The 15,318-nt window shown below is 38.8% G+C and overlaps 1 protein-coding gene across 50 annotated transcripts in view; it reads right to left on the minus strand.

Annotated features, from left to right (window-relative positions):
* Nucleotides 1-174: 174 nt before the first annotated feature.
* Nucleotides 175-15,318, minus strand: part of madd (MAP-kinase activating death domain) — a 46,648-nt gene continuing 31,504 nt past the window's right edge. For 7 of the 50 annotated variants that reach the window (XM_047813117.1, XM_047813107.1, XM_047813090.1 and 4 more), the window contains 17 exons: nt 14,193-14,249; nt 12,342-12,442; nt 12,149-12,232; nt 11,530-11,688; nt 11,094-11,214; nt 10,545-10,607; nt 9,685-9,805; nt 9,456-9,561; nt 9,245-9,355; nt 8,621-8,728; nt 8,352-8,516; nt 8,127-8,199; nt 7,377-7,483; nt 5,214-5,222; nt 4,485-4,554; nt 2,016-2,062; nt 175-1,896 (listed from right to left, as the gene is read on the minus strand). In XM_047813117.1, coding sequence (XP_047669073.1) covers nt 1,783-1,896; nt 2,016-2,062; nt 4,485-4,554; nt 5,214-5,222; nt 7,377-7,483; nt 8,127-8,199; nt 8,352-8,516; nt 8,621-8,728; nt 9,245-9,355; nt 9,456-9,561; nt 9,685-9,805; nt 10,545-10,607; nt 11,094-11,214; nt 11,530-11,688; nt 12,149-12,232; nt 12,342-12,442; nt 14,193-14,249 — 1,616 coding nt within the window. In that variant the 3' untranslated portion in view covers nt 175-1,782. The remainder of the gene's footprint in view (nt 1,897-2,015; nt 2,063-4,484; nt 4,555-5,213; nt 5,223-7,376; nt 7,484-8,126; nt 8,200-8,351; nt 8,517-8,620; nt 8,729-9,244; nt 9,356-9,455; nt 9,562-9,684; nt 9,806-10,544; nt 10,608-11,093; nt 11,215-11,529; nt 11,689-12,148; nt 12,233-12,341; nt 12,443-14,192; nt 14,250-15,318) is intronic. The other 43 variants (XM_047813126.1, XM_047813113.1, XM_047813142.1 and 40 more) reach the window with 14 other exon arrangements.

A 15,318-nucleotide genomic window follows, 5' to 3' on the forward strand; every position in this document is an offset into this window, starting at 1 on the left:
GGAAAAGCTCATGATGATATATTACCTCAATCCATGACCTGAATTGTCGATCTAACGTGTGACTCCATTATCAGAATGGCCTTTAAAGAGGAGACGTGGATCGGAGTCTAAAACTGACCCCACATTCATTTCCAACAGGATAAAGAGCAGGAAGTCCAGATAAAGGCCACTTACTTGGGTTAGACATCTTTTATTGTCATATTGCCAAAGCTGTACAGGTTCTATAAATACTTTTTAAACACTGAAATATTTACATCCAACATGTCTCGGTTCTCCTTTTCCCCTCTTGCTCTCAGTAGTAAGTGCAACCGAATGAAAGACCTGACTAGCTCAGATGCTACAGTGTCTGTTTTTCTCAGTCACTATATATCAAATCTTCTGTCTTTGGAGACTCTTTGACCTGATGAATCAATCTTGTGCTATTTACAACTAAGCCTACAGACCATGGGCCTTTAAGACCGTCTAAAAACGATTGCTCTTCATGGAGACACCATTTTCTTCATATACATATACTTTTACATAATGGAGAACTGTTTAAAATCATGACACCACATAAAATAACATTAAAACTGCGTGTCCGAGTCATTGTTGACAAGCTCCTTCTTGAACACACACACACGAAAGCAAGAAAATGACAATTTAAATGGGATGTTTCTCTAAATTACACGTGTAGATTACCTCCAACAATGATTTGACGACAGGACATCGGCACACCCACAGACCCACATCTGAACACAAGAGATCTCCAAAAGCAGCTGTTTTCAGCATTCACACACTCACTCAATGCCTCTGTTATTGTGGTTCAGAAATGCATTTAAATAAACACACTCCCTCAGCTTTCACGCTCACAGGGGACAGTGGAGAACTTGTTCTTCATACCCACTATGGTATTGCACATCTACTTAATAAACCACAGTTTGTTTTAGAACATTAAATATCTTTTCTTTTGAAACATTGCTCCAGTGAAATGTACAGCATAGATTTTTTGTATTACTATTCAGTGTTTTTCTTGTGCCTTTTTTTTTTTTTTTTTTTTCCATTTTCATACAGCAACATGCAATTTATCACAGCTGTTCACAGACAGATTTACAGTAAATCTAGGACAGTAGGCTCAAGGCAAAGCTAAAGATGTACACACACCTTGGACCAAATACAGCAGAGAGGGAACAGGCTGAATGAAACACAAGTACTGTGTGGTTGCCTGCTAAGGCTCACATTCACACACACACACACACACCACACAAACACGCTCTCTGTAGCCCAATAATGTTAAGCATTTAAAAATAATATCTCTAGGATTTTTAAGGAAAGGGGAAGCTAAAGCAGTTGCCAGGACAGATGGATGACCTCTGCACATGCCTATACTGATTTCTAGTGTTGGCATAGTGTGGATATGGGCACCTCTGATCACGTGCGAGAGAATGGGACTGCAGCACGGCAATATGTCTCACTAGAAGCAAAAAACGAGGACAGTGACGAATCGTATCTGAGGAAAGATCCGCAGTGGCTGTGGTTACTGTTCTATTCTTATATATAAGATTGACTGGAGGAAAAACAGTATATTTATACTTGCAGTATGTACTTTCCATTGATTTTGATTAAATACTGTGAGTGGGTGGATAAGTGTAAGAAATACTGTCCAGGACAGGCAAGTAAGTGAGAAGCTCAAGACCGCAGTAAAGAAGTAGATGTTTGGACAATCGGGAGAATAAATTACAGTGTAGCTTTTACAGGGAGGGTTTAGACAGAAATGGAATATAATACAGCGGGCAGAATTGTGCACTAGCTGGGTAATGGGCGAGGGGACAGCATCTTGGGTTTGCCCTCTGCCTCCTTCCCCTTCACTGCAGCCACGTAGGAGAAGAGACAGAGCACAGAGTAACAGATCTGATGTGCCTGAGTGAACAGACAAGAAGAAATAAATCCTTAATATAGTTAACGCTCTTTTAACTTCAAATAAATGAAACATAATATTCTTAAGTGAATACAATATTTACTGGCCTGCTTTATCTTACCATGGGAGTTTTGTACTTATGGATCACCACTTCTTTAGTTTCAGGAACTGCAAATCACACGTGTGAGAGAAAAACAAGAGTTTGGAAGAGGTATGAAAAGACAAGGAAACAGGAGAGAGAGAGAGAGAGAGAGAGAGAGAGAGAGAGAGAGAGAGAGAGAGAGAGAGAGAGAGAGAGAGAGAGAGAGAGAGAGAGAGAGAGAGAGAGAGAGAGAGAGGGAGGACATATGTCCTATGGCAAAATTAACACATTAAACACTTTGTCATCTTTATCTTCATTTCTATATAACCTATGAGAACGTTAGCTCATTACATTAGTTCCTCAGGTAAACCTACCATATAGGTGTATTGTTTAGGTCTACAATTACTAACTGCTACCAGGCAATTTATCAGCTATTTCCTGCCCTGTCCATCTACAGTAAGGGACCACTGCTGACCAGGTATAATTTGCGTGTTGGATTATTCTCGGCAGAGCTCTGACACGGACATGGTCGAGATACAATGCGTGAATGTAGCATGTTCTGCAGTGTCACTGATGCTTTAAACATCTCAGTGTTTGAGTTGAGTTGAACAGCTGCGCAAATTAAAGGATCCTGTCACCCGAGAGTGCTGAGCATCAGCGAATAATTCATGCATCAGGTAATTCCTACGTGGACCAACAAGAGAGTCAATGCTTTTAAAAAGTCCCAGAAATGCTGCAGTGCCGGACACACACCCATCAGCAAGATGCATACATTAATGCCAGTGTCACAACTGTGTCGACGATTTTCCACCGTTCACAAGACATCTGGTCAGTCTTAGTCCTGTGGTCCTAAGTCTTTCCACTAGACAGATTCTGACAGACTCTCAGACAGCTGAACGTGGTAGAATTTTTGGTAATAACACAACCTTGATTTGTTCTATTATAGTTTACAAAGCAAAGACAAAAGTAAGGCAAATAAACTAAACACTTTCAAATATGTATTTTTAATATTGGCTAAATACATATAGTTTAATATATAGTTGTGGAAAGACATCAGAGTAAAGACTCCGTTCCCTCACAGTAGGAGAAAGAAATTTCCCTTTTATGCAGATTTACTGGCAAATGAAGCATTATTGTTTTTGTCTGCCATCTACTGGTAATATTCAGGGCTACGGCTTAGGCCACTGTTATTAATAGTAATACTAATAATAATAATAACACCACCACCACACACATCGAAATCTGACCAAAGGTCATTTTGCAAATTTTTATGTTAAGCAATTTAAAACAGATTGGAGTGACACAATCATTGCTGTTTCTTAGCAACCCTTGCTATAACTATGGCAGCACTTTCAATGTCAAAACTTTCAACCAGACTGCATGGTCTATTTTACAACACTAACGCTCCTATATGGCAGGTTCACTTCATAAGTGTAGCTTATCTATGTTTGCTTAAAATATTGACATGTAAGTGTATAATTATCAAGACCAATATCAAAATCCAATCCTATTCATCAAAATTCAATATAAGTCATTAACTGACCAAGTTATTTGCAGTAAAGTAACTGAACATGACCATCACAACAGCTTAAACCATTCAGTGTCTCTACATGACTGTTTTCACAAGCAACCATTCCCGGCTAAGCTCAGAGCACAGACACCATTAGTGGAACAGAAAGAAAAAACAAGTAAACTCTTCCACTGGGGATTAGAGAATGATAAACAGCCTCAGAGCAAGAGGCATGATTTAGGGATTGCCAGCCTTGGAATGATTTATTAGAACAGCTCATGAAATGATTACTGCTACAAGCGAAAGCATGTGATCTTAGCGAAACATCGGACAGCCAAGGCCATGAAGATGAGAGAAAGACAATTATCAGTCAATTAGGATGAATGAATGAAAGGTGTGATGTGGAAAGAGGAACAGACAAAGATTAAGGTGACAAGCACTTTACCTGCTGGAGAATGAAGGTTTTCATAGCAGCAAAGATGAGGGGCGCATTACAAAAAGGAAGCACAGAGACACGGCAGTAACCCTATCTAACCCTGCAGCTAAAACTACACCATCATAAAGCTGACAAGAAACCAACTACAAGTACCGTTGTACAGCATGGAACTAAATCAAAATAAAACAGATGGGTTTATACGGCTAAAATTTGTTCTGGTCTCACACAACGATTTAAGAAACACACATTTCTGGATGTAGGATAAGGCTAATAACACTAGGTGAGAAAAAAAAAACATAGACTTAAACAAATCTACTCTCAAACTGATGTCACGTTAACCAACAAAGACTGACAGATCCCACTCCATCACACATTGAGGATGATGATCTACCTTTCTCTATATCGACCAAGATACCTACATAAAGCGCTGCACACATCACTGACGTGTTACAGAAATATTACTGCGATGTAAACTCCCTCAATCTGATCTGGGTATATTTACTGTTTAGCTTGGTTTACTGCCGTGTCGCGTACAGGCCGAGAATCAGAATGGGGTAATTACCAAATTCCTCCAGGACAAAGACTCCCTTCACTGTATTGCACTTTTTAATGTGATTCAGCTCTATGAAAACCTAAAATGAAAAAACAAACAAAAGAAAAGAGCACATTATTAGCAACTCAATTACACTTGTGGAAACAGAAAAAATTGAAAAGAAAACAAAACATTGATAGAAATGACAGTCAGTAGACAGTAAAACAGGGAGAAACAAAGACAGCACATAATAAGCAAGCTCTGTAAAAGCTACCAGAACTCAAAAGGACTACGAGAGAGAGGAAGTTTCCATGCCGAGAAGCTAACATGGGCCGTGAGTGAATGACGTCTGGATGTGTCTCATCAGTCAGTTAACTGTATTGCATCAGACTTGATTTACCCAGCAGTAACGAAATAAATGAAAAATGTATTAATATTAACCTGAATTTTCCAGTGAAATTAAGTGCAGCGTTTGTGTAATTATTTGTACACATGGATGATAATATTAATGAAATGGTATGGTAATATTAATGAAAACTAAGGTCTGAGGCCCATGTGAAACACGCATGAAAAATTCCATCATCTAAACAGACAAAAGTAATGAAAGACTAAATAAATAAATAAAATAAAATAAAGAATCCAGGTCAGCTACAACAGATACAAATGAAGAAAAGAAAGCCAATGGAGAAAACAAACAAAAACAAACAAACAAAAAAAAACATGACCCGCTAACAAGCAAAGACAGCAGAGGTGGTGTACCTTCCGCTCCTTGCAGGGAGAGAGAGCATGGGAGAGAAACGCTTTGGATTATTATCGCACAAAAGAGCAGAAAAATAAACCACCCACTGGCACTACAGTACGTCCCCCCAGGAATCAGTAACCGATAAATCAAGAAAAAAATGATAACAAATGCAAACATAACAAAAAATGTTTTATTAATGGGTCATTGTGCTCAGAGTCATTTTTGAAGCCTTGCTGTAATCCCACTCCATTGCCCTCCATGCCTCCTCCGCCAGCAGTGCGGACTGGCAACCTCAGGGAAACAAACTGCAGCACAGAAGCAGCACCTACACAACGCCTACACAACATCCACCTACTACACACCCGAACTGAACAACTTCAGCTCTACATCTACAAAACTTTCAGGTTGGATGGAATCGGTGGAATGGAAGCTAATGACAATCCTCACTCTTTATACTGATTCATTTTTACACTGATGCTGGGTGAGGTCTATCTTAATACCCTAAACAAGAAAATGCTTAAAAGGTAAATAAATGGCAAATGATTTTTAGTATTCAGAAGTATAAATTGGAATAGTTTTGTTATTGCTTAAAAGCATTTACAATAAATATAACTAGACGTTGCAAATTCTAAAGCAAATACATGACAAATTAAAGGAAATAGTAGGAGTCCGTTATCCTCGTATGGATCCTCTTAAACATGAGTCTACTTGTTCTTTTTGACTGAAGACTTGCTGCAAATCAACAAAGTTCTTCGGACTGATCGCCTTTATCCAATAACTCGTCCCCATCCATTAGATGAGGATGAAAATGATGTAGATGGTACCAGATCTCAATAGGACTGAACACCTATGAGAGACTTTGGATCGATATGTTAGACAGTGCTCTCTTTTACCATCATAAACACACCAATGAATTAATATCTTCAGAAAATAGTTCATGCCTCCAGAACATTTTCATATGCCAAAGTGCACCGAAGCCATTCTGGGACCTTACTAGGACACTATTTTTGTTTTTCCTTAAAAAATAAATAAAATAAATAAATAAATAAATAAATAAATAAAAATTAGAAGAACTAAAAAAGAATATATATATTAAAGAATATATGTGACTGCTCTGAAACATCTTACTTGTTCTATTCGCTTGATTCATGTCTCATATGGCCACAAAAATATTATTATAGTTATTTCATATCAATTGCATGAACCTTATTGGTTGCAAACAGGTCTCATTTCACACCAGATTCCCACACCAAATCCCCATGATGTCAAAAGTGATGCTTATATAACCAAAGGTCACTAACCTCAATAAGGCAGATGTTCAGACTTCTAGTAAAACCTTTCTATTGTGGAATGTATTAAAATCATTAGACCACTGCAGTCCAGTCCTGTCTCTACTCACTAACCTGCATTGTGTTTCACTGACCCACACACTCAGACTTATTGTCCTACATCTTACCTCAGACATACCAAAACATTTTACAAATCACAGCAACACATATCCACACACTGTAAAGACAAAGGATTGGTACCACAGTGAACAACAGTTAGTACTGGACATAGTTTATGCGTAATGTGCACCTTAAAAAACAAAAACAAAGATATGCTAGTGACTAGGCAACTTAAAGACAAACATTCAGCAAATAAAGCAAAAAAAATAAAATAATAATTTAAAAAAATAGAAGCGCTACTCCTCCAAGAACCTCTTTGGCAACCAAAAGGAATTAATTTATTCATTTATCCAGATTTCACTGGGGCCATTTTTATAACTGAACTATGGCTTCAGTTTCTTTCAGTGTCATGAGGTTTATCCCTCATAGAAATCCATTCTTGTCTTTTTTTTCTTCCAAGAACCATAAATGATCAGGGACAACATTAGCAGTAAGTAACAGTAAGTACAATTTCTGCATAATACATATTTTTTAAGATTACTGTGGCAGCTTTCGAGTAGTTCCCATCAATTAATATTCGGTTTTGTTCTTTTGAGGTTCTCTGAGGAGGACAGCCACACAAAGAAAGACAGTATTGAAAAAGGCATGAAAGCAAGAGAGAGAACAGGGTTGAGAAAGACTGAATGAGAGATGTGAGAAGAAGGGAGAGAGAGTTTGAGGATGTGCATGTTGATGGGCATTGACTTTTTACATGCATGCATGGTAATCTGGGCCGCTGACATGGCCTCCTACCTGGCTGTGCATAAATTTGAGATTAATCCCCTCGAGAGTGACCTGCAGGAGACCCCCCTCACCCGACTTCATATCTTGGACAGGAAACTCTCCTCCCAGTTCTGGACCTATATGTACATACGACCACAAGAGAATCATGATAAGCTTGTTCATGGAGCCTCAAACACAAAATAGGTTTTCTTAGACAAATAAGCTTCTAGTCTGAAAGGAATAAAATAGAACTTTCTGGCCTCAGCACAAAGTGGTACATTTGGCAGACGTTGCATCACTCTGAGAATGCCATACCTAGTGAATCACGGTGGTGGTAGCATCATGTTGAGTGTTACCCTTAACCACTTAGTTGCTTCTCTTAACTAATAGTGGATGACTTCCCTGAGGCATAGTCATGGTTGTGCCATATTCTTTCCATGTTTGAAACATATGCTGGATTATTTTTTTAATTCTCCAAAGCTCCAAACCTTGATTAATACTTTGCCATAACCATGTTTCAGACTTTTTTTTGATAACTCCTTTTTCTTCATATTGCTGTTTGTTTTAAGCATGTTCATACCAAATCTAGGTGTACTTAGGTGTATTATACAAAAAGGTATTTTAAATGCACACAGGTGGATACCATTTATTTAAAATGAACATACTGTATATATAAGGAAGGTTTTAAAACTACTACACTGGACTACTTGCTAATAAACTAAAAAAAACGATGAACAAATGGGGAGATATGCAACTGCTCCATCAAAACACATATCATACCTGGTTTAATGCTCTGCTGTCTTGCTGCTGCACGCTCCATGCTGTCTTTAACACAGTAGTACAGCTCCCGACACTAGTGTACACACACACACAAAGATAGAACCACAATGAAACAGTTATATTAATTCCACATCAGTTCATTTTATGCAGACAGACAACATTAGCTGCCTTCTATGACAGATGTTAACCTCTGTCATGTGCCTGTGTAATAATGTGCTTTCTGACCTTCTTCGTATAGAACTTGTTAAGCTGTGTCTCCAGTCCATTCCTCCTCCACAGACAGAGAACTTTGGTTTTGGGACAATAGGTCATATTGATCAGCTTCTCATACCACCACCGTTCGTACACTGTCCCAATGTTACTGCGTAGTACGATGCAGTCATCACACACCTGCTCACACACACAAAAGGATAAAGCAGTTTACAAAATCTCACTTGTTAGAACGAGCAGGTCAGACCTTGTGTGTCCTTCTGAACTTTGCCACATATACATACCTCCATAAAGAATATGTCTCCTGTGGTATCTGTCCCAGCATGCACCACAAAAGTCTGCTTCTTTATATGCCGGCTTCCACTCGGCCTTATGGGAAGTTCCCTTCCGTTCTACGATGACAAAATATAACAATATGATCACAATATGATCAACTTTTACCCTTAAAAACTGGATTAACGCAACTTACAGGAATCATGTTCACAACTCATGTATGAAATAAGACGCATCAGAATTAGAAAAAAGAAACATAATGAGCGACTATTTAAGTGCCTTTTACATACAAATAGCAATAACATGTTATGTGCCATGATCACATTATTGGATCATGTATTCATTTATTAAATACTCGGAGCAATATCTTGTGGCATATGTATATGCAAAGACCACCTGTAAGTATACACCTTCTGACTGATTCTTATCCTTCTAATGAGCTTGCAATAATGACATTAATTAGGCAGAGTAATACAACCAATACACAGAAAAAAACATGCACTTCGTGATTACCTGAAGTATTTTGACCTGAACTACTTTCCTATATTGCAGTGAATTCTAGAATTGAATGTGAGTGGGAAGAGAAAAACTAAAGCTGATATAAGCAAATGCAAGTGGGCTAGATCGGTTCTTACCGTATGTGACAGTTGGTCCAAAACCTCATTGATCTCTTGGCTGTACGTCAACCCGATGTGAGACTTCCCCATCAAGCGGCGAACCTTCTTCCTGACATCAGTCTTATTCACCTGAACAAAATGTGTGTACATTCCACAAATAAATTAAATAATGATTGTTACTAACTTGAGCAAGAATGTAGGAATTTAAGTAGCCAAAAACAATGTGCACCTTCATCATTAACATGTAGGCGATCATGTTGTGCAAGAGATTGGCCAGCAGTCTGTCCTCATCATCCTCCAGTCTCTTACGGTCATGTTCACCCAGTGACAGGTACCTGAGTAGATCGCCACAGCATCCTGTTATTTTTCTTATTATGAATGGTAGCACTACATTTACCTGTGTTACAGTCATCAGTCACTCACTCACTCTCACACACCCACCTACCACGCACACCTACCTGTCAATCATCTCCTGTGGCCCTTGGTCCATACCCATTCCTTCCCTTTCAAGCATTACAGCATCCAGAAATGCATCCTCCCAAAACTGCACCTGGTCCCAAAGAGTAGAGCGCTCCTTACCTAAATACACACAAATTATTGAGAGATAATAAAGAGTTTCGGCACAAGCTAGGTGACAAATCGAAACAGTCATCCTCACAAATGCCATCGCTATGCAGTATGCTGAAATTTATACACAACAAAGCAACACATTGTAATATAAGCCTAAGTGCTATTTCACACAGTACTCATGCTTAATAACTGTTAATCACCCCCTCACTTCAAGAACAATGGCTTCCATACATTATATTTTTATGTAATACATACACATTACTGTACAAATAACAAATACGTGTTTAAAAGTTTTACACCCAAGAATGATTATAATGACTTTTTCCATTGCCTGTAATTGCACACTGCATATGGAGACAGTGTGAGACTTAAATTTAGCATATATAAAATTAATAAATGATGGCTACAAAGCCCAGGAAAGGAAGCATTGCTGTTGGCTTAGATGCTATAAATTATTTCCGATCCTGCCAACAGAGATGCCTTCAATTTCATAATAACAGCAAAAATGCTATTGGGAAGCTATGGTGTATATTTAAAATCGTATATATTTATAGCTCTCTCTCTCTGAATTATTCTGAATACATCACTTCCCAATACTTCCACACACACACACACACACACACACACACACACACACACACCCACACACACACACACACTACATGCTTCATAAACATCCCATGTACAAACACACCCACACCCTCATGAGCACACATATCCCAGGTCATTATTCAGATTTAGACCCTACTCAGAGAGAATGTTTCCATGGCAGCATCCTCCAGCTGATCCCACACTGAGCTCTTATCCCTCCCTTTGCAGCATTAAAAGAAAGAGAAGAGCAGGAAAGAGAAAAAGAAGCAAAGGGGCAGAGCAGCAGAGCAGGGTACTGTTAATGCATTAGTGTATTAGCAAACAGTCTGTACAGTGTTACAGAAAACCAAACAATACTCCATATACCATATATGCACAGCAAAGATAGAGCTACAGTACAGTGTACATAGAAGCCAATACAGTGTACATACAGTGAATATTTTACTAGTTACCCATACTATATAATGAAATCAATATATAAAAGTATTAAACCAAAGAAAACAAATGTTAGTGTTAAACAATAAAGATAAATATTGGAGCAATTTTAAAAGAATTCAGAACAAAGCTGTTTCCAACAGCACAGAAAAAGAGTAATTCAAGAGAAGGCATGATTAAATAGAAAAGGTGTGGGATATTTTAAAAAGAGCTGGAGAGAACATGAGGGAAGTAGATTTGGGGTAAAGAGATGTACAGTAAGCAGTCCTACCCAGAAGCCCCTCACACAAGTAGATCCTCATGCTGAAATCTTCAATGGGTTGGACAGGAGCTACTTTAGCCACACCCACAATAGGTTCCTTCACACCAGGCTTCATCTTATGGGTCTTTCCCTGAGATTTAAGTTTACATATACAATTATTACATTTTCCACACACACACACACACACACACACACACACACACACACACACACACACACACACACACACACACACACACACACACACACACACACACACACACACACACACACACACACACAGACCATAATCAACAGTCTATGTTTCAGTACTTTAAGTGTTTTTTCCCCCCCATCTCCTAACACACCTGACCCAATTCACTAATAAATCAGGTGATAATCTGGACCGTGCATCACGGCCTAGAGTACTTTTGTATTTTAAGTCATTAAGAAATTTGACACTCACAAACATGGAGCTGGTAGCAGGGTTGGTCTCAATCTCGCTGTCTGAGAGGGTGGTACGAGACAGAGCGAGGTGAGGAGAAGGGCGACCGCTTATTCCATCTCCTGCTGTGCTGCTCAGGTCACTGTCAGCCCCCAGTGTTTCACCTGAGCTGTTACTCACCTACACATCAGAAGAAAAAGTTCACCATAGGGATCGCCACAACATGGACTTAATGAGAAACATGAGAGCAGATTTGGAAGCGATACAGGAAAGCCAGTCTACTTTCAGTCTAAAAGAAGAGGTCTAAATGTGTCCATTTATGAATATTTAATAAAAATGACTTCAAATATATTCCATGTATAGCCATATATGGTCTCTAGAAAAAAATAGGTAGGAAAAAAAAGTTAAAGACACCACCGATACCAACAATCCATATCAAGTGGTATTCTTAATAGAACTGAACACAATATTTCTCTCTACACACAATAATGAAACGTTTGAATATCATGTATATGACTAGTGCGTTGCAGAATTCATGTGGCTTATTTGGCCTTATAGAAATCTGAAAAGGATTTAAACAGTGAAATAACTAATCCCGACTGTCCTAATGTGTAGTAACTCAGGGTTGGTCGTGCCCTACCACTGTGCTGGCTTCAGAGTCCTGACTGGTACTCCTCGTCAAAACCGGAGGCTCTGAACTCGCCAGTGAGTCTGTATCACTCTTCTGCAGAGAAATGTGGATTCTGTTCTAGTCTACTTCAAGATAAATTATTTGAAATGCATAAATCGCTGTTAAAATTAATTGGACTTCACACACACAAACACATATGCACCTGAGAGCCTGAGGTCACACTGAGGCCGCTGTCCGCACTGATCTGGGATTTCTTCTCCTCTGTGTCGCCACCTTCCGGACGCTGTTTTGCCCCATCCACCCCTGCAGGAAATACTCAATCAGTTTATACTTCATCTGCCTCTATGCACTGCAGCCTGGGACACGTCAAATGTCTAGAAGCAAGCCTAAGAATTGGAGCTACACTGGATGCTTGGAAATGTGTTTATTTTGTGCTGTGTTATTTAATGCTGATTAAAGTGACAGATCTATTAACGGTTTAATCCCATTAAGCATTTTCATAATAATTTACCAACAAGTCTAATGGAAATGGTCATTTTAGTCATGGGTTTGTCTTGCTTCTACTGTAACTACATCATCACAGCTCGTCTCACATATTAGCTGGCTTCCATACTGCATGTCCCTACTGAACGGGTATAGTGTTCCTACAAGGGCAAAGGACAATACTGGCTCTTATTCATCTGTGTTGCACAGGGTCAAATCTTATAGCAGATTGTACACACATTCCACAGAGAGAGTTTTATCATTGGTATAACTGGGTGATTGTAAATTTGAGGAGAAATCCTGAAAACACTTCATTTGCAGCTAAATTATCATCAATAATTATAGCAAGTGTTTTAAGTAGAAAAGGGTGTTTTTCATGTATGTTAAAGGTATAAAAAGGAGACTGGAGTGCATCATATGCAAAGGATAAGTGACTGAATAAATAACTATTGTGACCATTTCATGAAGTAGATGCAGATTAATTCATAGGTCATTAAGTGAGTAAATCTGTGCAAGTTTGATGAATAAGAGACACCCACTTTTCACCATCGTATTACCATTAAATTTGACTATATTTGCAGTAGCAATTAATAATATAACGTATAAAATAATAATATAAGTGCCACTGCGAAGACACTGTGCAGGTCTTAACACAATAGCGAGTCCTTACCAAGCACCCAATCTAGCACCTATCTGTACCAGAGCCACGTCACTAAAGCATAGGAAAGAACTTTCACAAGACCAGTTTGTTCACCATAGTGCTACCTTATCACAGGTTCACACAGACAAAAGCAGTCATACATGCAGGCAAACACACAACCAGTCAATCAGACACGGGAAGTGGGGACAAAGCTTGGCTGCCATTAATGTGCCAATATGATGGTGATCTCAGTTTTGCAAATGAGCAGCACTAGATTACACTGTGCCACTCAGTGTGCTGGCAGTGTAGAAAAAAAAGGCATCAAAGATCATCAGAGACATGAAAATGTTTAACATAGATAATGAACAAAAAACCAACCTTGTTTCAAAGACTTTTCTAGACTCATACCATTTGTGTTTTAAGGTTTTGCACCTAAATACACTGGTTGCTTGTTTAACAAAAAGCTTTTATTTAGACACCTTTTAGAAAAGATCGATGTAGCTAATTAAAAAGCTAATTATATATAAAAAAAAATACAATTAAAAGGACATCATTCATATGAAGTCACTTTGTTATTGGTGACGTAGGAAACCAAAAAAATACCAAGAACAAATATGGTCTGTGGGCATAACTCCTGCTACTACACAGAACTACTGAAAATGTTGTGGCTAAAACCACATTTTTACAAAATTGTACAAGCAAATTTTAGAATCTCAACAAATCTCTAAAACAACATTAAACCAAGTGTTTTTAAAAGCTTTCTAGGGCATACAGCATTCAAGTCATTTTCATTTTGGGCCATGTGTCAGAAGAATGTCTCTCTGAGAAGAGAAGTAATAGGGACAGGATAGGGTTCTCACTGTAAAAGAGGATATTTGATAGTTTGCAGGTTTGGAAAATCTAATTGGGTGCTTAGGGAAGTGATCTTACTCTGTTCTTTTTCCAAAGCTTTTTGCTTTCTGTTATCCTGGTGCTTGCTCCACAATTCTACCCAAGATGCATTGCAAGCAAGGAGAGAAAGACAGAGAGAGTCAGAGAGCTGATTGAACTGTCAGATATGGAGGACTGGAGGATGAGCATATATTCTTTTTCAAAAACCAAACCAAACCAAACCAAAACAAAACAAAAGAATGATATGATTTCTAAATAACCCTAAACAATGCAAATGTCACTTTCCAAGATGAGGAAGTTTTGTAATGTTCACACATAGCTATACTCAATAGTATGCTATTACGGTAAACGCTGTTATGTAAATGACCAAATCATAGCCATTGAGGTGGCATTACAAAGCATCCTGAGCTCTACAACCATGATCCTGGAAAGACATTCAGACCTCTGCTTTCATAAGGACAGTCTCCTTATTATTATTTTTATATATTCCCACAGACATTGTAGATTTTTGGCAGGCTGTGACTTTCCAGGGTGAGGGTGGAGGCTTGAGCAGAGCGAAAGGCATGGGATGGAGATGAGAGGCCAGCCTTGCAGCTGCTGGGTGAAATGGTATGCTGCAGAAGCAGGAAGTGCAATCTCAAAGACATTCTGTAGAATTGAAGGTGCATCTTTACCAAAGGACAGACAAGGAAAGGTTAGGGAGTAGGGAATATTCCCCTGTACGCAGACCCGGATATGAACACCAAACTGAGCCCAAGCGGCTCTGAGCCAATACTAATTCCTGAGGCTGTTTACAGGGGAGGAGCGTTCTATAGTTCATGCTGGGAAGGTGAGACAGAGCGGGCCTTTATCACAGAGAGCAGTGGTACAGCCCAGGACTGAGTCCTAGCTTTCCATAACACACAGTGGCAGGTTTGTGGCTTAAAGGAAACTTACTCTAACATGCAACCAGTGGGTTCAGGGGGAATCTGGCAAACAGGGAGTCAAAAACCAACACATTCTTATCATTCCAGTGGAGCGTTCATACACACTGGGCACTGTTCGTTCCAATAATCCAGTAACGAGTCAACACCAGCCAGTGATTTTCAAACAAATTTAATTTGGAGAAATTTGTTTCCGAAAAATCGGAAACAAATTTTTTAAATTCAAATCAATGCAGAATAAT

The sequence above is a fragment of the Tachysurus fulvidraco genome, chromosome 1 (assembly GCF_022655615.1).
Source record: "Tachysurus fulvidraco isolate hzauxx_2018 chromosome 1, HZAU_PFXX_2.0, whole genome shotgun sequence".
Lineage (NCBI taxonomy): Eukaryota > Metazoa > Chordata > Actinopteri > Siluriformes > Bagridae > Tachysurus > Tachysurus fulvidraco.